This window comes from Macrobrachium nipponense, chromosome 19, assembly GCF_015104395.2.
Source record: "Macrobrachium nipponense isolate FS-2020 chromosome 19, ASM1510439v2, whole genome shotgun sequence".
NCBI classification, from domain to species: Eukaryota; Metazoa; Arthropoda; class Malacostraca; order Decapoda; family Palaemonidae; genus Macrobrachium; species Macrobrachium nipponense.
In genome coordinates, this window is record NC_061088.1 from 35359713 (window position 1) to 35384712 (window position 25000).

At 36.0% G+C, this 25000-nt stretch overlaps 3 protein-coding genes across 7 annotated transcripts in view; 2 read left to right on the forward strand and 1 right to left on the reverse strand.

Moving 5' to 3' along the window:
• LOC135216124 (alkylated DNA repair protein alkB homolog 8-like) overlaps positions 1 to 25000 on the forward strand; it is a 267193-nt gene that overhangs the window by 159337 nt on the left and 82856 nt on the right. The window lies entirely within an intron of this gene.
• LOC135218970 (uncharacterized) overlaps positions 1 to 25000 on the reverse strand; it is a 194560-nt gene that overhangs the window by 140515 nt on the left and 29045 nt on the right. The window lies entirely within an intron of this gene.
• Positions 1 to 25000, forward strand: part of LOC135216100 (SAFB-like transcription modulator) — a 130128-nt gene that overhangs the window by 100603 nt on the left and 4525 nt on the right. For 3 of the 5 annotated variants that reach the window (XM_064251146.1, XM_064251167.1, XM_064251160.1), the window contains 2 exons: positions 11609 to 11869; positions 13446 to 13640. In XM_064251146.1, coding sequence (XP_064107216.1) covers positions 11609 to 11869; positions 13446 to 13640 — 456 coding nt within the window. Of the gene's footprint in view, positions 1 to 11608; positions 11870 to 13445; positions 13641 to 20675; positions 20767 to 25000 lie in introns of all 5 variants that reach the window. The other 2 variants (XM_064251178.1, XM_064251154.1) reach the window with 2 other exon arrangements.

Consider the following 25000-nt stretch of genomic DNA (forward strand, 5'->3'; position numbering starts at 1 on the left):
TTTATAAATATAAAAAATTATGTAAGAATGAAAAAAAATCTAATTTACCCTGCACCTTGTCTTTGAACTCCATGTAGCCAAGCTGAGATGGCTGGGGTCCGGTCCAACAGCTGTCAAATGTATCAAGTAATGTGACAGGAGCTCTCTCTCTCTCTCTCTCTCTCTCTCTCTCTCTCTCTCTCTCGTATGTTTATTTGTTTTGTAGTATAAATAAATGATTTACCTTATAACTAATTTTCAAACATTAATAAAATTAATTAAAAATAGTGATTCCCAGTCTTTTTATCCACGTGGAGGAAGGTGGGCGGGGAAATAAATGACAGTTTGATATATGAATTGGTGGAGGGGAAGGAGTTGGAGTCTTGGAGTTATACTCTCTCTCTCTCTCTCTCTCTCTCTCTCTCTCTCTCTCTCTCTCTCTCTCTCTCTCTCTCTCTCTCTCTCTCTCCATTATTTTTCTTTTTGTCTCAAATAATTCATAATTGCACTCTTGATGGTCAGGTATATGATGTTGCCATTCTCTCTCTCTCCTCGTCTCTTCTCTCTCCTCAATCTCTCTCTCTCTCCTCTCTCTCTATCTTCTCTCTCTCTCTCTTCTCTCCTCTCTCTCTCTCTTATTGGCTGTAGGTATATATTTTAATGGTAAAATGTTTAAGATGCCTTTGGATTGATATTAATAATTTTGGAATGATATTAATAATATAACCTCAGATTAATACAGTGATGGGTTAGTAATTTTAGGTATATTTGAAGTAGGATGTTATTTAAGGTATACATTTGGTATCTGAACTTTTAAGATAGGCAGTTACAAGCATTTTTAGTGGTGGTTTTAACTATTTGCGGGTTTCAACTGTTCACGGGGGTGTCTGGTACACATCCCCCGCGAATATGGGGGGAACACTGTAATATTGTTTTATACAGTATACAGGTAGTGTTCAAGTTACGATAGTTCGTCTTGAGATAATCCGATTTTACGATAGTCTAAGGGAGCAAGAAAGACCAAATTACAATAGCCTAACTTTATCCCATCTAGGTAAATTAATTTCAAAACATTAAAAGAGAATCATGAAAGTATTGTTTTAATGTTATACGTACTAGTTGAGTAAATGTGTACAGCCATGAACAATGGAACAAGAAACAACTTTTTTTGATAAGTACAACCGAATTGGATAACGACGAAATCCGTTGAGCTTGTATTCCAACCATTGTATGATAGTAAACAGTCACCATAATTATGTTATAAATGACTTTTATGTAGAATAGGGCTGATACATTTTTATATAATTACTTGATTCACTTTAAATCGAAGATCAAGGAAACACATTGTTACATTTAATGTTGTAGCTGATGCTGAGAAAACTGTTTAAGCTGCTAATGATTATTATCATGCATCCGCAACAAGGATAAAACTGTAAACTTATGCCATCAAACACAACCGCAGATAAAATTAAGAGAAAATCATTTTATAATCAAAACGACTATACTTGAAAGAACTCATTTTACATACTGTTGTTTTCACTCCGATAAAAAAAAGGTAAATAACGTAAAGCTCATATTACGTTGAAATAAAGTAAAAGTAGCAAAAGGGATCTTGTAATTTGTTTATTCATTTAACATGCAATCTGTTAACAAAAAAATAATTTGGTTCACAATCACAACGAAATGTATTCAAGTCATATTTTAAAAACACGTTTTAGAATGAAAAATTACCTTGTTTCGTATAAATCAAGTATCTACATATACGTTTATGCTAACTAGAAGCAAGAAAATTCACTCGAGTGAGTTGAATATGGTGAAATAAACTTATTTGCCATCAGCTGACTTCCAAACCAAAACATTAACTGTTAATGTTACTATTTTATAATACATACTACATTATTGGATATTTTATAATACAATTATATGAGAATGCATACTACATTATAGGATACAGTGAAGTAACATATAAATTTTTAAGATTCTCTTGGAGAAGATGCATATTTACTTTTTCTTCTTTGCTTATCCTAATTTTCGTCACTTCGCCCATCTACGTAACAGGAGCATCTCAAGCTTGTACCTCAATTTTTTGCCCGCGTAACAAAGCAAAAAACCAATAGTGACAACTCATACCTTGGAAAACTCGTATATTAATTCACTCGTAGGTCAAGGTACCAATATATATAATATATATACATATATGAGATAAGATATGCAAATACCACAGGAAAATGATAGACAGAAATCCTACCACTTTAAATTTTACTAGGACCTTGTACATTGTCGAGGAACGAACAAAATACAGTTGGAAAGAAAGTTACCAGGTAAACAAGAAGATCAAGAACACTATACCTGATTCACTTAAGGTAGATTCTCGAATGAGCCTTATTCTTACGAGACGTTTGTTTGGTGGCCGCTGATTGGCTGGTACCGGGAGGTAGGCAGCTCCCAGCCAATCAGTGACCGCCAAACTAACGTCTCGTTGGCATAGGGATCATCCAAGAATCTACCTTAAGTGAACCAGTTATAGATGGTTAATTGTCAAAAGGGTTAAAAGCAAAGAAATTATCCAGAATTATCAGATATCACAAACCTAAATATAGATTTAACCCTAACAGAAACAAATGTAGCCAGATAGTCCAAAACATGTTAAAACATAATATATTAATTTTGTTGCTTATATTTATTTCAACTTTTTTTTATTATGAAGGCATCGAGTTTGGATAAACCAAGACTTGAATTTAGAACACTTCCAATATTAGACTTGTTGAAACGATTCTATGATATTCCTTTCAACTGTGTCATTACATGGGATTAAAGCTCTTGCTTTATCTAGTTAATAGGATGAGCTAAATCTCTCGAAAGTATAAGTAATGCATTTGATATTTGTCCATTTCTCACAAAATGTTGGTGCTGTTTGATTTGTTGTGAAAGATTTTCCGGTTTGTCCGCAATATATTTGTTCATATATGAAACAAAGTCTTGGTCTTAACAAATGATAAATAGTCTGGCACTCTGGAAACCAGTAAAGTTAAAAAAAGATTGTGTACGTAAGGGACTATTGGCATCTGCGTGGTCCCCTCTAACTTGTCGTGTACTTTGCTTCTGTCATTTTAAAGCCAGTTTAGTTCGCCCCCTGCTTTGATTTGAATCTGGTTGTGTATGAGATTTCCAGACGACATTATGAACATGGAGATTTCTTAAGCTTTATAAGATGTCTCTGGATCTCGAAAGCAGATAAACCCCTGGGTATCTTCATGTGTTTTAATGTCGGAGTACACAGAGCCTCATCCAACATGTAGTAGGTCATAGGTTCAGAAAGCTATGTTTATATACAGTTGCGTCACCACCTGTACTACTTGATATATCACATATCCCATCAGGTTCATCTATGGATTCATATCTTGAATGCATCAAGAGGAGCTTTGGGTGGTAATTTTGACAAATTGTGCCCCTTTTCATGCAGGATGGGGCGTGCATCGCCATCTTGTTCTTTGTTCCATATACGGAGGTACAGTTGATGGTGGGTGTGCGGTCAACGTTAGGCTTATCAAGAGTACCAAGCCTAGATGGGCAGTTGGTTCGCTATACGGCGTCTTGCTTTCCTCCAGGTTCCCTCGCTATGGATGTCCTGTCTGCCTCTGATCTTCATTGAATGGGTATCGAATACTTCAACATCTGTAGAGACGCAGATATGTACAAAGCCTCAGCGTTTTTGGGTTAATAATGCTGTACCTACAGGAATAACAGCAGCAGCTTACCGTTTTCTGTCAAGTGCTGACATCACATCCAGGATGCTCAGTGACATCACAAACTTGGCGACTGCCATATGACATCACAGCCTTGGCCTGCACTGAGACTTGCGTAATGAGAATAACAAACATGCAAGTGTAAAGACGCAAGTCTTTCCTTCTTATTCTTCCGCTTTGGCGACAACACAAGCTTCGGTGATGTTGACGTTTGTGCGTTCTCCAATCATTCGGAGAATAAGTGATATCATAGCTGTTCCTCATGCCAAGAAGGGAAGAATAGTTTCGTCTCCATGTTCAAGCCAGGAGTGTCACATTCCCATTATAAGAAAGCCCAAGAGGTAATTGTAAATGTCAAACAAGTGACTGATGGAAGCTCCGTCGAGTGCGGCTGGGAAGAGTTTGGGAACCCTCAAATCAGGAACTTCGTGACTGATCCTTGTGCCAAAAAGCCTCAGCGTTTTTGGGTTAATAATGCTGTACCTACAGGAATAACAGCAGCAGCTTACCGTTTTCTGTCAAGTGCTGACATCACATCCAGGATGCTCAGTGACATCACAAACTTGGCGACTGCCATATGACATCACAGCCTTGGCCTGCACTGAGACTTGCGTAATGAGAATAACAAACATGCAAGTGTAAAGACGCAAGTCTTTCCTTCTTATTCTTCCGCTTTGGCGACAACACAAGCTTCGGTGATGTTGACGTTTGTGCGTTCTCCAATCATTCGGAGAATAAGTGATATCATAGCTGTTCCTCATGCCAAGAAGGGAAGAATAGTTTCGTCTCCATGTTCAAGCCAGGAGTGTCACATTCCCATTATAAGAAAGCCCAAGAGGTAATTGTAAATGTCAAACAAGTGACTGATGGAAGCTCCGTCGAGTGCGGCTGGGAAGAGTTTGGGAACCCTCAAATCAGGAACTTCGTGACTGATCCTTGTGCCAAAATGAGAAGAATAATTTCTTTTTCATCTTGAGCCAGGACTGTCATATCCTTGAAAATGTAACAATGCCACAGCATTTTGGGTCTCTGTCGTGGTTGCAAAAGTACGGTCAACAACCTCGTGCTTCCATCAAGCATGATGACGTCAGACGAGACCTCAATCAAAATGGTGTTAATCATGACGTCATGAGTCTACTGCTGCCAACCTCTCGTCTTCAGTGACGACGAGTAAAATTTATTATTTTACGTTCAGGATCATGCACTTTGTGGAGAAATTGAAAGTTTTAGAAGGAAAATTGAGAACACGAAAGACGGAAGGCGTGAGGCATCATCATCTTCGTGATCTTGTTTTTTCTCGTAGGCTAAGCTGTGGGATACTTGTGCGTGTTATTGGGATAAGGGACTTCATAGCAGATCCCATGCCAAGAGCAGATTTATTTCTTCGTCTTCGAGCTGGGCACTGTCACATCCCTCCAAAAGAAAGCCCAAGCAGTAGTTATTAGCTCCGTTTAGACAGTTGGCGTCTAGGTTTTCAACGGCCCAGTGATAGGTCGTGAGAATAATGACGGCTGTAGGGGTATGACGGATGTAAGAACTATGATGGATGTAGGAACTGTTAGTCATAGAACTATAATGACCGTAAGAACCATGACAGCCATGAGAACTAGGGCGGCCATAAGGACTGGCAGTTGTGAGATCTATGGCGGCCATGAGAACTATGACGGTCATCAGAATTATAACGACCATAAGAAATATGATGGCCAGGACAATATGGCGACCATAAGGACTGTGACAGCCGTAGGAGGCGGCAGTGAAAATGGTGGCATCCGTAAGAACTACGATGGCTGGTCCCATGAGAATGGGGACAGTCGTAGGATCTAGCCTATAGTTTTACGATGCATGTAATGATTAATGGATGTGAGGACCACGCAGTAGTTAACAAGATGTCCCTATAAGAATATTGACCAAACACTTATACTTTTACACAAATAGTTATAGTTAGTCAATAGGTTGGTTCCTTTACAATGAAGTACTGGGGAACGATTCCTCTAAACGATAACTCACAAAACACATTATCAGTTTTCTGATTGTACAGAGACTGTCTTGGTGCGAGTAGAATTATTTTCTAAATCCATAATCTAAGATTCAGACCTATTGAGGTAGGTACTAGAGTCTAGACCATGAAGAAGACTCCCAAGTTGAAAGGAGGTGGAACTACTTACTTTCACCATTTTTAGGTTAACATAAGTGGTGCAGTTCGTAGCCTAAGATACTATAGCCTAGCTAATTCAATCATACCTTTTAGCCTGACAAATGGTTAAATTCTTAGCCTGGCCCAGCTAGTTCAAATCTACCTCTACTCTTAGTTTAGTCTGAGTGATAGACTTCTTAGTTTAACACCCAGACTGACTAGTTCAAAAATATATGTACCAATTTAGCCTAGCAAATGTTTGATGTTTTAACCTGGCTAGCTTTCAAACCTGATTTTACTATCATAGTTTAGTCTGAGTGGTAGAGTTCTTAGTTTAGCCTAGCCTAGTCTAGTGCCCAGACTACATAGTTCAAATATACATGTAGCAAATTGGCTATACAGTCCAACCTCTCGAATCCGGAAACCTTGGGTCCAGGCCACTGCCAGACCACAGAAAATCCCGGAATATAGAATACATCCCTAAAATGAAGCCTTTAGGTAATCAATCACACATACAATTAGTCTAGTTTCCAACTTAGGCTACTACTTGGCTATGTTCTGACACTGCTTTTTTATCATTTTATTACTCATATTTTATCTTTATTTTATAACTTTATACGATATAATTTTCTTTAAAATAGTGTACTTTAACACATTTAGCCTACATTCCCGAGTTAGCCTACCCAATCGTAAGTCTAACTATAGTACTAAACTTCTCAGAATCTGCACATTATTATCTGACTTTCATATCCGAAATCTCATCTTCATAATTATCGCTATTAGTTTTTAAGTTTATTTTTATTGTAGAGAATAAAGAGATGAAAAAAAGAATGAATGGATTTTGGCAATCACTCATTTGAATGACACTGTCGCCGTCAAAACAAACAAATTTTAGACACAGCCCACTGCCATTTATTGAGGAAAATGAACACTAAACTATTTGCTAATGAAATGAAGATTTACTAGCATGGATAAAGGTTTATGCTTGCACTTCTTACTTCTAGCATCATATAATATCATGGGTGGCATATCGAATAAGTAAATACACAGTTACATAAAAGAAATGATCAAAAACTCTCTCAAGCTCACACAGTAAGGAATTCATGCTTGACAAAATTGTCTTATTGTTTTGATTAAAAGTTTTAGCTTGGTTAAGCCTCCTCAAGTGGAATATTTAAAAAAATATTTATTTTTCTAAGGTTAATATCAGAAACATATTTGACTTCATGCATATACATAACTAACAATTTTCATAAAAACAAAGGATATATGGCAAAATATTTGCTGCCTTTAAGTTGTAAACAACAGGTGGCACATCACTAGTGGCGGTGGAATGAACTGATGTTGGCCGATTTAAAATCAAGCCGAACCACTGGAGTTTCTGGACCATAGAATGCTGGTTTTAAGAGGTTCAACTGTACTAGTCAAGTCTGAGTAGTTAAGTTCTTAGTTTAGCCTAGCCTAACGTCTGGGTTAATTAGTTCAAACATGCATGTATCAGCTTAGCCTAACAACTGGTTGACGACTTAGCCTGGCCTCGCTACTTCAAACCTGAAACCTTTAGTACTATCTTAGCTTGGTCTGAATAGTAGTAGAGTTCTTAGCCTAGCCTAGCCTAGCCTAGCCTAGCCTAGCCCCAGCCCCAGCCCCAGCCCTAGCCCTAGCCTAAAAAAAAAAAAAAAAAAAAAAAAAAAAAAAAAAAAAAAAAAAAAAGGGCCTAGCCTATTTCTAATATACATATACCACCTCAGCCTAGCAGGTGGTTGAGATTTTAGCCTAGCCTATCTAGTTTGAACTTTCTTTGACCACCTTACCCTAAGGTAAATGGTTGTTTTTTGAATAGTCTGGTCTCTCTTAGCCAAGACTAGTTAGCTTTAAGCTGGTATCACATTAGTCATTTCTTGCTTGCGGTTTTAGCCAGCATCCAGCCGATGCTCGTGAGCAAAAGTGTTGTATCGTCACACTAGGACCTCGTGGTTTCGAGGAGCAGTAGGAAAAAGTAAACAAAACTGATCAGCTGATATCATCATGGCGCTCAGAAATTGTCGGACTGTTGCAAGATGCGCTGCAGCGATGTGTTTTTTTTGGAATCTTACGTGAATGCAAGAGTAACAAAAAACGTTTGTGGGTTTGAGAGTGGCTCTTTAGAATAGAAGCCAAAGGTCTGAGAGTACGTCCTATCAGCAGCAGCCATCTTGTTTGTTTACAATACACGGTCACTCGCTGTTCGTGCTTGCTGCTTCCCATCCAGACGCTAAGCCAAAATCTCAAGCTAAAAGCTCCTGGTTTTTCTTTTTTGGCAGCAACAGCTCGCTGCTGGAGAAAAAAAGGCCTAGTGTGAGGCCACCTAAAGTCTGCTGTTACCAACTTAGCCTATCCAAAGAGTTGGAGGAATTAAACTAATGTTTAATTATAACCTGCTATTACCTTCTTAGCCTGACCTAAGTGGTGGAGGTCTCAGCCAAGCCAAACCAAGCCAGGCCAGTTTGAACCTGGTCTTGCAAACTTAACCTAGCCTAGCCAGTTTGAAATTGACCATACCTACTTTGCTTAGTCTAAGTGGTTGGTTTGTAGACTAATAAAGCACCATCAAACGGGTCTCTTCCATCCTGACCTAGTTTCTAAGTGATGAAAATATGAAGTGCTTAACCTAGCCTAGCTGGTTCAATCTTCAGTTTACTGAAGCAGATTAATAAACTTTTTGACATCTGCAAAAGGAAGGTTGGGAATTTCCCATTCTTCAAGGGTTTGAGATCGAGTTAAGTTAGGTTGAGTACAGTTCTGAACTATGTTGCTCAGGAACAACACCATGGTGGTTATTGGCAGCATAAGGTTTTCTCCTTTGGAAAATAACATAGTGAACATATGTCAGTACATTATAACAGACCACTGCATAGGATGTTTTCACTGTTGGAAATAAACATTCCTTTAGCAGAGTGAGCACTTCTCTGTTAACAGTGTAATTTTGAGCACTTTTATGTTAACAGTGTAATTCTGTTGACAGCAGGATAATTATGACAGGTCTGAGTAGAATATATTATCATAGGACATCCCTTTGGGTTTTCCTATGATATCCATCTACTTGAACCCTACGTAAAACCTGTCTCCTACATGGTTCTCGCTCTTTGACAAGGCGAAGGATTCCATTTTGGATACTGGGAACAACTTGGAAGTTACATAGGTCCTTCCTCTGTTCTACGTGTTCCGTCATATCCTGAAAAGAGGAATGGGTTCCAATATTTGAGGAGGACCCAAGATGAGTGACCGATAAAGTTTCATCTTAACACAACCTTCTCCGCCTGGTACATGAGGAGAGAGACCACCAATCGGTGGAATTGTTATCTTGGGTCTGGATTTTGTCGAGTATCGTTTTCAAACTAAGAGATCTTGATCTCAGATTTTGTGAGCAGAGCAACAAATCAGATGTAAGACAACGTAGGTTCTTCGTTTTGCATAAACAAAATAAGCCGTCTCCCGTGATAGCTGTTTTAAAAATAGGTTCTCTCCATTCAAGGGTTTCTGTTCAGTAGGCAAAGATCTTGTGGATCTGTTTTCAGAACAGAGGAAAGTCTTTGTTTTTTTACCCGATGGGGATACAGATCTGACTGGTGATTAAGTCATCTGGAATGTGGACTTCACTTCACACTAGGTAATCTTCATGTGGTTCAAGAGCTTTGAGCTTGCTTGTTCACATAAGAAACTCGGTCTTACTATGTGAGAACATACTCTGTATCACTGGAATACTAAAGAGTCCATGCATTAGCAGGTTACAGGAAACTGACTTTGGGATAATGTTTTCCTACTGACCTTGGTAAAGTGAGAGTACCCCATTGTCAGGCTTTTGACATAAATTCAAAAGTAGTTGGGACCAATAGTTTTCAAGTTTGCCCCAGAAGTCATGGTAAGGAACCAGTATCTCACGGGTCATCATGATAGATCTGGCTCTGGTTTTCGTGTTCATTATGGCGTGGGTTTGTTTTAACAACCTTCAGGAGTGTCTGCTTTGACTTGTCAAAGTACTCTGTGGTTATTTAAAGGGCTCCATCACCTAGAATGTAAATGTGGTAGACATTGGGTGAACACAAGACAAGCCAAGGAAGAGTGATAACAAATTTCCATGTAGTTTTTATTTGAGGCTGTACAAAGTGTTTTGTTGGGACAGGCTGAGTCGTGGGGAGGGTCTCAAAGAGATCATTCAACAGAAATGAGAGTCCAATGACATCTGGAAGGCAAGAACCCGTGACGTTAGAAGAATGAACTCACATTGGGCAATTAATGTGTCTGTTCATAGAATTTCGAGAGTTGGTTCATAGTTATGACAAACTATTTTCAATTACCTTTACTTAAAGGATGTTGCTCATAGGTCCTTGGACACATGTTCCATGGGTCTTTTTGGTGGCTGCTCAACAAATTGTGCAACTCATCCAGCACCCTTGGTGGGTCAGTTAGTATCTTGTCTAAGATGAGGGTATGAATTAGAAATGGATGAGATAACTGGTCCTCTCCTTTTCAATTTTCTTTCTCCTTCTTTACTTACGGACAGTAAGAAGAAAGTACCGTCATAGGCTGGAACGGATAAAATACAGGTGAGTGAAGTAGCCAAGCTGTTAGTTATCATCAGTAAGTTAAGTTACGGCGCTGATAGCCTAAACTTGGCCTGTTATGGCGCTAGACAAGCACCATAAAACCAGATCGTCATTAACCAAGACCACTGATAACCGGGGACTGCCTGTATTTGAGTTTACTTCTCTTCATTTTTTAATGGCACTACCTGAGGTTACTTACTTCCCCTCTTTGGTTTTTACTGGCACTAGGTCCAACCAGCTTGAGATTTACTGGATCCATCTCAAACAAAACTGTTCAGAGACATTTGTTTCTAGAGTTTCTTTCAAAATTTGCCAAAAGTTAAACATGGCATTGCCATTTAACACGAAGACACGGACTACAACTTCTTTGTTGGGATGATAATTCTCTTACAAAAAAATTTTACATTGTTCTACTTAGCAAACATGAAGTAGCCACATTATGTATGCCCATGCATTTTCTGAAATCTTCAAACTAGCCTCTGCTAGCCTTAAATTCACTAACAGAAGCGCTTTTTGTAGGCATTTCCTCACTTGAGATTGGCATGCAACTTCCTCCAATACTTTGCTACGAGTTCTTTCTTAAATTCTTTAGTGTTTCTCGCATATATATATATATATATATATATATATATATATTATATATATATATATATATATATATATATATATATATATACACACACACACTACATACAGAAGGGCTAGTACTTGCAACTTTCTTTGGCCTCATGAGGGCTTATTTAGCAGTTGCATTCAAATAAAAAAGAGCCAAAAAGCACTAAAACTACGAACACAAACGCAGAATGGGTCACGAAAGAAGATGGGATGCTTTGTTTGGGTGCCCAATACGGGACCCGGTCACACGCTGGGCCCTGGATGGTGCATTTCCGAGTGTGCGAAAACTGAGGAAATGTATAAAAAGAGAGGCATACGAAAACTGAGGTTTGACTGTATTTTGTAGTTTCTGGTTGTTTTCTTTTTCATTCTGCCATTTTGAAGGCATTTTGAATTATTTAGGGTAGGAGAACAATGACAAGACTTATCATTGTAAGCTTTCAAATCTAGATAACTGTTGCCAACAGAGTAAGCTTTGTAATCTGGCTGGTTTGAAGAATTTTCAGATTATTTACACTTTGTTTTCCCCTCCTTTGTGTTTTACTTAGCAGATATGAAGACAGGAGCTATGAAAGAGGTGGGGAATCGGCAAGATTTGACAGAGGTGGTCATGGAAGCCATGGAGGTGGTGGTGGGAGGGAGGATATGCGAGGTGTTGGCAGTTCGGCTGGTGGTGGTGGCCGATATGACGAGAGAAGGGACATACGTGAACGAGATGACAGACGTGTTGACAGATCTGGTTCTAGAGATGAGAGAGACCATAGAGGTGCCCCCCCTCCTCCAGCATCAAGAGATAGAGGAAGAGAAAGGTAAATATTGTTGCAAGTCAAGAATAATTATTCCAGAATTAGGATGCCATACCTGAATGGATTGGCATGCCACCAAGTATCCAAATTTTCAGTGCAAATTTTGTCAAGGTCAGAAGGAAACAATGCCAATGGTAAAAATGGTTGCCCTTGGCATAGTAGATAGAAATTTGGTGTAATTAAAGGTCAAATGGTTTGATTAACTTAAGGGCCACGCAGATGCCATAAGGCCCCATTATACAGAAAGCACTTCATTCTACCTTATGATTGAATTGATTTGCTTAAAATTTTTACCACTTATTATACAGGTAATATTGAAAAAATAAAAGCGGAGAAATTATATTCAACCTTAAAGTTCATAATTTTTCCATAAATTTTCCAGTTGAAAAAGAACATTTCGAAACTTCAAAAATATGGCAAAAAACATTTGCTCTCAAAAATAATTTTCTACACCTTTAATTATAGATATGTAGTTATAAAAGCTGTAAAAGTTTAATTGAAAATGGTTTTGTCATTTAGAAGATTGAGGCATTTTTGAAAAAGTAAGTTTTGAAAAAACTGCAAAAGAAAAAAATTAAAGCTTTGTAATTTCTATGAAACTAAGACAGTTAGAAAACTGATTCATCATATAAGAAATATGCCCTGAAATATGCAATACGTATAATTAGATTATTAGAACTGTGTTCTCTCTTGATTTTTATTTTACCTAAAAATTTGTTTATAGGGAATGCCAATGCCTTGAGCCCCATTATAAAGTGAATAACTACCCATTGATTAAAGGTTATTCCTTTCTAATTTTTACAACTTTCTCTGCAAATAATACTGAATAAAAACAAATCATCTTTCTGTCTTGGAGATCGAAGTATTTAGTTTTGAAAAATGAGCAACTCCTGGAAAAAGCAAAAGAGCAGTATTTTTGGACTCAAAAACAAGAAACAAAAATATTTAGATTCCTGAAGTCAGTTATCCCTATACAAGACGTGTTCTCTATTACGATATGGTACAGGAATGGATATTTTAATGGGAAACAATTATTTTACAATCAATTTTCCAGGTATTTGTGTTACAACTGCCTATTTTTATCACTCAAATATAAACAAAAACAGAAGGAAACTAAAAATGCATGTACCTGTGTTTTTTATAGTTTTATCACTAAAAGCGCATTTCGTCATGAAAATATAGGAAAGGTAATGTTCAAGTTATGATAATTAATTTTATGATTATTTCTTAAAATAATCCGATTTTACGATGGGGTTAGCAATCAATACTGATACAACAATATTTTGAAAATATTTCTATATTTCGCTTGCAACAGGTGCAGGCAGCAGTGCACAATCTGGGAGCAAGAAAGACCAAATTACAATAGCCTAACTTTATCCCATCTTCTAGTTAAATAAAGTTCAAAAACATTGAAAGAGAATCATGAAAGTATTGTTTTAATGTTCTCATTCTGTAAATATGTGCAGACATGAACAGTGGAACAAGAAACTACTTTTTTTTTTTTTTCAAGTACAACCGAAGTAATAGATTTGATATTTATAAAAGTTTAAAATGATATGCTTGGGGCTTTGTTTTTCAGGTATGGAGGTAGCAGCATGGGGGGAAGCAGTAACAGTGACTGGAGAATGAATGACATGGGCGAAGGTAAGGGCAGTTATGGTGGTAGTTCGTCAATGATGGGTGGCAGTGTAAGTGCGTCTGGACCAACAGGACGTGGTGCCGGAGGATCTCAAGGAAGCTGGAGACCGTCCAATTCTATAGCTGGTGGGGATAGGTAAGTGACTTGGCCTTTTTTTTATAATGCAGGGAATTAAAACAAATATTCCATGGAATTTAGGATGGGAAAGTAAAAGATGTATGTCAAGGGGACAGTACAGAACATCTTCAGTCTTGACACTATAGAATCTGTATTTTTCATAATTTTTGAAGATGCATGTTAAGATTATTTTAAGATATATATCATGTTAGCTTTGCTGGTGCAATGTTGTAAGCAGTCAACATTATATTAGGAAATTAATGAAGCTTTTTGAAAATGGGTCACACCTGGTACATGTGACAAGTTGAAAATGGATGCTGGTATTATGGTAGCAAAGTCTGGCTGCTGTTTAGGGGATTAATGTGTAAGTGCTTTGGAGTGAATGTAGAAATTGAAGAAAGAATGGTTATTGAAGTGGGTTACATATTGCATTTATCAACTTGAGCTTTCATGTCGTTTGCTTAATACAGGATTTGTAATACGTACTTGGTAGAGATAAATTTCCTATCCTGGAAACTAGATATTTACTGAATAGTAAGAATTTGACTGACTCATTGTATACTGTAATCAATTTGCAGTTCATGAGATGAAGGGAATTAGTGTAGACTATACTGAAACTTACCCTTTCATGAGTGGTAGCTTTGGACTTCATCAGAGTAGTTATATACTTAGAATCACTTTTATGTATATAAAAGGCGCTGTCTTTCTTCTAAGGTATATTCGATATGCCTAAAATACTTTAAGAAAACTTGCCAACAAGGGATAAATTTACGCAAACATTCAAAAGATCTGGAATGCATTTCTATAGATTTGGCTAGATCCTTGCAAATTAATTTTTTCACTGTCAGTTTTATTGCTATTTAATTTTTCAGGAATTACTAGTAACTGTCAGGTTGCTATACATTTTATTGTCATTGCAAACTAGATTGAATCTAGTAACCTTTTGGTATGTATGTTCAACTTGATTATGATGATGACAATTACAGCATTATTATTCACAAAACATTTATATTGTCTTCAGTATGCTGCTAATATGCTATAAAAATTATTCTACGTACTTAATTTATAGGTGTTTACTTTTATCACAAAAGTAACATGAGAAAGTAAGGATCCATTCTCCCCTTCTTTCAGACAATTATTATTAACTTTAATGCCATACTTACTATATGTATTATGTATGGTGTATACATAAATAGTGCAAGATTCATTCATATTTTGGTTTTAATATTTCTTCTTGAATTTTTTCATATAAAAATGCAAACTTTTTGTCATTTTTGTAAACTGATTGTAGTGTTATCACTTGTGAAGGGGTTATTGACTTTCAGTAACTTAATAGTACTGGGTTTATAATATTGTTACTGTTGTTTTAGGATGAGAACTTGCCAGTCAATTAGGTTTTAGTGTTTTGTGTTTAGATTTTGAATAGAACATGAGACAGAAATTTAATACAGTTCCTCGGTTCTTGTTGGAATCCTATGTGTAATTTAAGGAGCAAATTGAATTCTGGGGGTATTTAATAGGAACTGATGATCTCCATTAAGAAATAAGGGAAAGGACTTATGTATGTAGGTTTAAGTTAATGAGTTGTGTAGGGGTAGTTTTGAATTTAATCGGGTAGATGTTTTTTTTAGAAGTATATCAGTGGGTATTTTTCATGTAGCAGTGTTATTTTGGTTTCCATCTGTACTTGCTGGTTGACAGAGTATCCAGAAATTGAATGCTTTATGAATGATATTGTGATTTTGTCAGATGATAGTGGTTTTAAGAAACATCTTGTGTATCCTCTGCTGAACTCAAGATCATACATAATCCATGTAGGTTGATCAAGGTAGATTGTGAAATGATAGGGAAAATGTTGAAAATGGCTATTTCTATACGTACTCATCAGTATATTAGACCACGTTCATTGTCTTGTTGAATTCCACATTCCATTCCTGATCCAAAAGATAATGATCCTCTGCTGACCTGTTGGCTGTATAATGCATGTGCCTCCAGTGATCTGGGGCGAGGCTGGGAAGAGCCTCTCATCTTGTTTAGTTTAGGGTAATTGGGAGTAATTAACAGGGGTGTGAAATAGGACATCTGATATAAAGCATTTATTATATTAAATCATTTATTTACCAGAAAAAATTGAAATACAAATCCGCTAATCATGGGATGCCTACTTTCCAAGTAGGAACCACAATTGCATTTGGCTGCTGTAACATGGAAAAGTCACTGGCCATTACATTTCCTCCGATTTTACTGTGATATCCTGAACATATCTCTTTTGTTATGTTAATAGGTACTGAAGAGAATGAGTGTGGACAAGGGAGGAGCATAGTACCAGTATGATTGATTAATGGGTTTGTGTTGAAGAAAAGATGCTGAATTTAGGTTGGAGGACTAAGTTAATTTCCTAACCATTCAAATTGATGAGGATTGATGTCTAAGAAGAGAATCCTGACCTTATTAACACATAATCGTTGATATGTTTCTAGGCAGTGCTATGTGGTAGAATTTAGAATGTAAGAATCTAAGAACTCCATCCCTCCCATTCTAGAGAATGAGCCTCACCACAACTATTTCCTTCCCCTCCCAATGAATTCTTGTGCTTTTCATCATCATAAGAATAAAATTGGGAAAAGGATGCATGATATCTCCAAATGCCCTCTCTAAGGATGGCAGTGAAGTCGAAGAGTGTGCTTGAATGCCATTGAAGTAAATATGGTTCAAATTTCTGCTCTTTAATCTACAAATGGAGATCTATTAACAGAACCTCAGAATCACCCGAGTCAGACAGCAATTACCATCTTAGATATGGGATTTATTTTTTGTATTTAATAAGAAAAATTAAATTACTGGGCTGCTTCTCTGTTTTGATTTTGAGCTTAAAATGCTCTTATGTCACTGTAAAATCTGTTCTCCCTGCTCTTCTGTATAAATAACAATGTGTGGACCATATTATAAACCCTGAGTAGATACATGTCTCGTAGAACAGGCATTTTCATGGTTGAATCAAACACATACACACTTTTCACAAAACAGGGTTCTGGTGAAGTTCTGCTGATGCTGATATTACTCTACAGAATTCAGAGCATAGCCAAGAAAGATATTTGGAAAGCTGAACATGTTGACACTTGGGTGTCCATAAGGTTGAAGGGTGCTAGAAGTATCTTTCCCAGGTGGAAGATTTTGCTGTAATTGTAATGTCAAGTTTGAAGGGCCATACTTCTGGGGATTGGCTGGCTGGAAAAAAAGAAAAAAATCTCATACCTTCGTATGGCATTTATGAATCTGTACGAAGTATTTTATCAATGATTACTACAAGTTATATAGTTTATTAAAATATATTACAATCACTACTATAGAAGTAGCCATCAGGAAATATGGTAATGGCAACTCTTGTCAATAAAGAGAAGAAACATGCCTTATGCCTTAACAGAACATTGACAAGGATGGTACATATTTTCTGCTGAAAATCAAATCTTTATAGTAGTCATCCTGTTGATCAACGTTTATAGCAAATGTTTACTATGTCGTGGAGAGAACAAGTGTTGTCCTTTCTTGGGCATGAATCAAGAAAGACTAGGCGTCAGAGAGGAGGAGGATTGACTACGAAAAATGTAACTCCCCTCTTTTGAGAATAATAATTTGACCTTTGAAGGAGCATTGAAGGGAACCAGGCACCTGAAAAGTGAAAATAATATCTGGAAAGGACTCTTATGAGTAAATGTGAACATTTTTTTTTTTAATATTACTACTGTATGGTTTTATTTAATGTACAGTATGTCAAATCTTTGTAAGGTTGTATCTCAAAGCATGTTATTTACCTTTAGAACTCTACTTCACATGTAAATTAATGACTAACCAAAAAAAAATCTGTTTCATGTAGATGTATACAAGGATATTTATATGTATGTATATATACATATATATATATATATATATATATATATATATATATATATATATATATATATATATATATATACACACACATACATACAGTGATCCCCCCCGTATTCGCGGGGGATGCGTACCAGACCCCCAGTGAATAGTTAGAACCCGCGAATGTTTGGAACCCTTATAAAAATGCTAAAAACAGCCTATTTTGTTAGTTAAAACTCAGAAAAACCACTAAAAATTTTCATACTTGGATTTTTCAAGTTTTATCACAAAGTACATTTTATGATGCACAGCGAATGCGCGAATTTTCCGCGAATAATGCAGGGAAACGTTCCTGAGAGAAATCCGTGAGTGTGTGAGTCCGCGAATCCGGAGAACGCGGATACAGAGTGGGGGTCCACTGTGTATACACACACACACACACACACACATATATATATATATATATATATATATATCTATATATATATATATATATATATATATATATGTATATGGACTTAAAATAATTAGCATATGTGAAGTAGAATTCTGAAGATTGCATCTAAATGGCAGTAGTTTTTGTATGGTGTTACAGACCCAAGGGTCACTGAGTCGAAGTTTCATGGCTTGTAGGATATGCAAGAGGTCCTTAAGGAATGATAGAAGTGTCATGATTATTTAACAAACAAAAAAAATGAGAAGCTGCCAATCTCTTAAAGCTACTATGGGCGTCACTAACAAATAGTAAAATAGCTGGAGCTGTTCAGGAAAATATTGAAATTTTTATGAAAAAAGCCAGGTATGTCTGTAAGTTTTAGCCGTCCTTATCTTGGAAATCTTCCATCTCAGTGGACCTTTTGCGAGTGGTCTGGATGGACAATGTTTTTGTTTACAGCAGCAGATGGTGTTATATATAAAGATTGAGGGTCCTTGTCTGCATTTTTGTCCTGGTGGATTGTCTGCAAACTATGACCAGATGCCCAATTTAAATTGTGTGCAAATCCAATATGTCTGGCTGTTGCTTCCACATGTCCCTTGGCTGTTGCTTCAAGATGTCCCTCAGAAAAATGGTACCAAACCCTAAAAAATTTGTTGGAGTCATAAACAGATATTAGCTTTTTTAGAGTGAAAATTGAATGCTGTCAAAATTTGGGGAGAGTACATGTTACATCATTGAGGTAACAGAAGTGAAAGGTTTATTTCTCACAAATAAAAATGTTGAGTTACATAAACAAATGTTGAACCATATATATTGAACTCATGTTCTAGGTGAAAACAGTTGAAAATACCTGTTGTAAAGCCAGAACCTAATTAATTATCTTCAAACTGTTCATAGCTTGCCATAATAAACATTAATAAAACTTAAATGGGCAAAAAATTAAAATTCATAGAAGTGCATTAACTAGAAAATGCCTTACATATTTAACACTTGGTAATTAGTAACTATCCAAGCCTTGTATCGACTACCCAAGGCATTTTGAGAACTTGGAAATATTATACTAGCTCAAGAAAGGTAGCATTATCTTGTGAAATGAAATATTGAATATTCACTCTACTTACTTTGCTGCAATTATTTTTATTTTTTTTTATTTTTTTTTTTTTTTGCTCGGTGAATAGTGTTAAACTGCAAAACCCCACCAATGCAATACAAAAGTCCACAGTAGGAAAAATTAAGTTTGTCATGATTTCTAATTTTGTTAAGTGTTCAAGTGGGAAAGGGTTAATGAAGTTGGACTAGCGGGTTGCATGACTCGAGAGAAGTAGGTTTGAAAAATGAAATTAGAAGTGGTTGTCAGCTAGCATGACACACAAAGCAAGGCTATTACCTGCCTGACACCTGGGGTCCTTGAGGATTGCATACATAAAACTGTGTATAATTATCCAGCCAGCATAAGAGAAGGATCTTGTTTTGGACTGGAAATGGAGTGTCCAGGATATATGAAGACACTGAATGTCTATTAATGTAAAATATGTTTGTTGGGAAAATAATCGAGCTTCGTTTGCACTATTCATAGTGGTGAAGTGATTTTGGAAAAATGAAGTGTGAGTGACTAGATCTGTAATATTTTTTATCAGTGTGGGATGAAGGCCTAATTTTCAAATTACTATGTAGAATTTTCAAGCACTTATTTGAAGAGTTGCAATTATTGATCAGTTATTCAAGCCAAAGAGTTAATTAGGTTGCTGTAGTGATGCAGTTGTACCCAACCTTTTTGCATGTCAGTTTCTACTAAAACTTTCTAATACTTTACATCCAGTGATGGTACAGAACACTATATGTATAAGAAGATTGCAGTGAAGTGTTGATGTTTTTATTAAAAAGAATACCAAATGCCATTGTAGGAAATGATGAGGGGGAGTGAATATTTTATAAGGAAAGGAAAGGCAGGCATTGCTTTCTTCTAAGGATAGAATTTATTGAGAATTGTAGAGAGTAGTGAATTTTAGTTTAGTTTCACCAGATTCGATTCTACTTATTACATACACATGCTGTGCTTTGTTTACTGGTATATTAGTTACAAAAACACAATGTAAATATTTTGAACAATTTTATGAATAAAATTAGTTACATTTTCAAATTGGGGGAAGGTTTGTTTATCCCACTAGATGAAGGCATTATTTGTAAGTGCTGCTATGGAGGGTTGAGTCAATTTTGCCATTTATTATAGATCCTCATTTCCAGAATCTTGAAAACTTAACTGAACCAGATTTGTAGGACTAGGTAAAGACAAATCTTTAAATGCTTGCTATTCATAATCAGTTGAGTATATTTGAAGTTGCTGAAACTATGAAAAAAATGGCTAGGAGGTTTTTGCTTGTAACCTACACAGCATATAAGAATTACAAACCAACCACTCTCACTCATCATTGGTAATTGTGATTATGGCATATTGGTGTTTTTCACATCCTTGAGTTTTTGTTTATTGTTACTTATGAATATTGCTACTCTCATCATTTGTTGTGATATTAGTTTATACTTTAGCTTATTTCTTAATTGCTTTGTGGATCTAAGATTTCTTGTCAGGTTTCAGTCAAAAAACTCTTTGGCTTGGACTATCACAATGTGGGCAACCAAAAACGAGTCCAAGACTTCTGCCTTAAATGAATAACCACAAAGATAGTGTACGTGTTGCTTTTAATATTACAAAATGATCTAATACTCTGTCTTTTCAACTTCAAAAGGAAGGGTAATCTTCAAGAGAATAACTTCGGAAACAGAGGGTCCATGAGAGGACATTTTGGATTTAGGAGAGGAAGAGGCTTCTTTAATCAGGTGTTTATTTTTACAAAATTTAATTAAAATGTATCTAGTTGCTGATGGAGTGCACGAGAGAGAGAGAGAGGACTGTCTGTTGTCAGGTACTGATGAATGATTGGTGGATGTTCAGTGTCAGGGACAGTGTGGATGGATGATAGGATGAGCACTGAAAGATTTAATTGTGGTAATGTATGTTTCTTAAACTTGGTAACCTTGCAACTGAGTTTTATATACTGTATACAAATGAAAATGTGTTTCCAACATTTGATAATTTTATCAGGCTGATTGCTGTGTACATTTGGCCTCTTAGAAATTTTATTAGATGTAAAATAGATTTGGTTTTCTTTTAATGAGCCCTATTAATCAGGCATTTTCCTATCAATTGGTTATAGCTCAGTGGTTTCATTGGATATAAAACAGTTGCTTACAGATACTTAGAATTCATATTTTTTGTTTAACATGTAAAGATCATATGTAGGATTTTTCTTATACTGTACTCTACATACAAGCCAAACTCACAAGGGAGTTTCTTACATTAAAGTGCCCCTCATTTACTTGGGTTATGGAACCAGATCTGTTGCACTGTAGCTTTTTTTACTTCTGTTTTTACTTTCTTTTTCTGAGTCTTACTTTCATTATATTTGCTTTTGCAGTAGTAGCTGTTTTTTCTATTTCAGTATCTGATATTTCTGATGTCTTGCATTTGTGATTGTTTCCCAAGTGTATGTTTCTGTTGTCTAGTTTTATTACGTAGCATCCATGCAGAGATTTATTTCTACTCCAGCCTTAAGTTCATCTGCCCCGGTTTGAACTGAGTCTTACATATTTTGTCTTTCATGTTCCCTATTCCATTGTATCGTGTAAGGAACACGTCCAGTGGACTCACAAGTTAAATGCCAAGTCTTGTACAACAAATATAGCCAGGACACTGATTGAGAAAGTCTCTTTATGTACAAGTGTAATTGTAAGGACAGTATTTGGAAATCATTCTGAAGCTTTTTAACCAACTAATTCCGTTCATCATTATAATGAGGCTGTGCATAGTTAATTATCCAGCCTAGCATCACCTAAGGTAAGTCGGTGCATTTTGTGAGTCCACTGTATTCCTGAATTCGTGATTGTCTTATTGAAATACCCAAGACTGTATAGGTGCATTTACACATAAGTAAATGCCAGCTATGCATATAATACCTATTTTTTATTATTATTAATTCAGGGATTGGTGTCCTATCCTGTTTCTATACATCTCTAACCATAATGCACTATGTATATCTACACTTTACCAACACGTAACTCGTTTACACAACCATCTTACTCCTGCTGTTGCTGTTAAAGCCAATTTGATTGTGCCATTTTCATCAGTCAGTAATTGCTATATTGTAAGTCTTGATGCTAATGTGTATCTTAGTACTCTCTTTGCTCTTGAGGATGTTCGAATTTATTCTTAGCCTCCTGTTATGTATGTTTCTTCAGTTTTTGCGTGTTTGTGCATGTGTACAAAATATGTATCAATGTGAGAGCACGAGAAAACTGAGGACCTATTATCTATTTTTTATTGGATGTGGTTTAAAAGCTTATTAGTGGAAAGAAATGTTTAGTAAAGGTAAACGTACTAGAAACATTGAAATACTTATCTGTACAGTATAAGTGAGTTTATATTTTTCTGTACAAATGTCTTTTGTTGTATCATCTACTTGCAGCTTATTCAAATGCTTGACTGTATTTGCCATTCTCTCAGTTGATAGTCTATTGCCTCTTTGACCTGGGGTTTTAGGTCTGCCATTTTGAAATTATTTTTCCTTCTTGTATTTAAACCAGTTTTATGAAGTGACTTTTCAGTCAATCAGTTCTATATTTTCTTTCAGTTTCAAATGATAATTTTTTGGTAGTTAAGGGATTTCCTTTCTAGTATAGAAGTTTATTACGGTCTTTTGCAGAACGCAGATATCAAAGTCAACGTTGGCAAAGTATTGTATGCAATTTCTAGGTTTATACCAAGCAGAACTTGTCTGGAGAGTGAATATTTTATGATCGACAATACACCTTGGTTTCAATAAGTAAAAAATTATACAGTAGCAGCTTGCTTTTTATGAGGAACCTATCAAGAAATCTCATTGTGGCTCTAGTGGTAACCATTTAAGGATGGTAGCTTAGGAGGAATATCTGTTATCTCTTGGGTTGTGTGTGCATGTTTTTAATTTTTATTATCATTATTATTAATATTATTTATTATTATTATTATTGTTATTATTATTATTATTATATTATTATTATTATTGGGGTGAGGGGGCAGTCATAAACTGACCCCAAAATGGCACATTGTAGATTACTAAAAAATATGGTAAAGATTTAAAAAAAAAATGCCACATTTTTATTTGAATTGAAATTTATAATAATTATTTGTACAGCAACAAGATGAATTTTATTAATAGGCTCTTTATATCCAAAACTGCTGTGTGTTTTTTTCCTTCTTCTCTCCTGTAACTGGATAATGATGTAGTAAATGCTAACAGTATATTAGGGCATTGCCAGGCTCTTCATAAATTTGACAGGTATATTTGGTCATGCTCTGCTGAGGAAACTAGATTATGTTCTTAATATGAGCAGTAATGCTGGATGCATCCATTCTTTCATTCATATTTCATGCTTACCATGGAAATTAGTTTACTGCTGAATATGGCAGCCACCTCTTTTCTTTTGCTACCAACCTAAGTAATTCTTCCAGTGCTTTTGTTTTCTGTGGCTGCTTCCACTCTTCCTTTTTAATATCTGTACATTCTTCCATTTTGCTTCACCATTTTCTTCTAACCTAGGTATGAGTTATGTTGAAAGGAAATTTTACCTCTTAATTCTTATGACAAACAGGTCAATTAAAGGGGGGGGGGTCTCTATGATTAAATATAATTTTATATTGCAAGATTATTCAACAAAATATGTATAAAGTCTATCAGCCACGGATGAAATTCTTGTCAGCCATCTCTGTTAGTTTTTGCAAAGTGTATGTTACCATAGGTCATGGATTTAAATTTTACCTTTGTTCATAAAAATATAGTTCCATATGAACATTTCCCTATAGTAAGGTACATGTTCTTCATTTTAATGAAAGCTGAAAGAATGTGTGCACTATATTGTAAAGTTGAATGCAAGGTGGGTCTCTCTCTCTCTCTCTCTCTCTCTCTCTCTCTCTCTCTCTCTCTCTCTCTCTCTCTCTCTCTCCTGCTAGCTATATACAGAAGAGTGGGCATGTTTCATCAAGTCCTATGTTCATATCTTGCCTCTGGGTGAAGAGAACTGATGTACACAAGGCTGCATGGTGTTATTTATACTATAAAGTATTTTATTTAAATAGTTTTTCATAAAACCCATCAATCAAATAAATACCTCCATCACAGTCAGTATTGATATGTTCATTTTCAGTCTTTTTCTCTACCAAGGAATTCTCTTGCAATGAGAGCACCATGTGGGCCCTCGGCTATGTATCCATCAACCACTGACAACCCCATGCTATCAAATATGAGGCCAAGTTGCTGAGTATCCTCAGTTGAAAACTGTGGTATGCCCAGTCTCTTCAATTCAAAGTAGTTTACTTAAGTAGTTGATAAACCATAAAGAATGTGGTAAGATGTTATCATATTTGGTTTTAATTTGATTAGAATATGCATAAACATAATCAGGCTAAAAAGTGAGATGTAGTAGCAAGAAATTCAGTGAGGATTGTATATCTTCAGACGAAGCACTAATAACATGTGACTAGGTTAATGCAAACCCTTGAAAATGGAAGCATGGTGTTTTTTTTTAGGGGGTGGGGTCAGGGCTTCATTAGGTAGTTGGCAAAGAGGTATATTGAACAGTTATGCCTATCTGCAGCTATATAGTTTTTTTTTTTTTTTTTTTTTTTTTTTTTTTTTTTTTTTTTTTTTTTTTTTTTTTTTGTTTTTTTTTTTTTTTTTTTTTTTTTTTTTTTTTTTTTTTTTTTTTTTTTTTTGCTATTAGTTAATTGCTAAGGAAGTACATGAACAGGTATGCCTTTCTGCAGTCATATAAGAAATGAAGCAGACAAAATTGAACAGGCAGTTCAGTCAATATATAATGCAGGAGAGGGGTACCTGGGGCTCAGGGTGAAGCAGCTGAATAATTGGGGTAATCAGACAGGTGAGAAGATACCCTGTTGGTCTTTAGGCAAAACTATTGTGGAATGGGTTTGGTTGGGAGCTGGACATTAGGGAGATGAAGTATGTGACTGTATCCT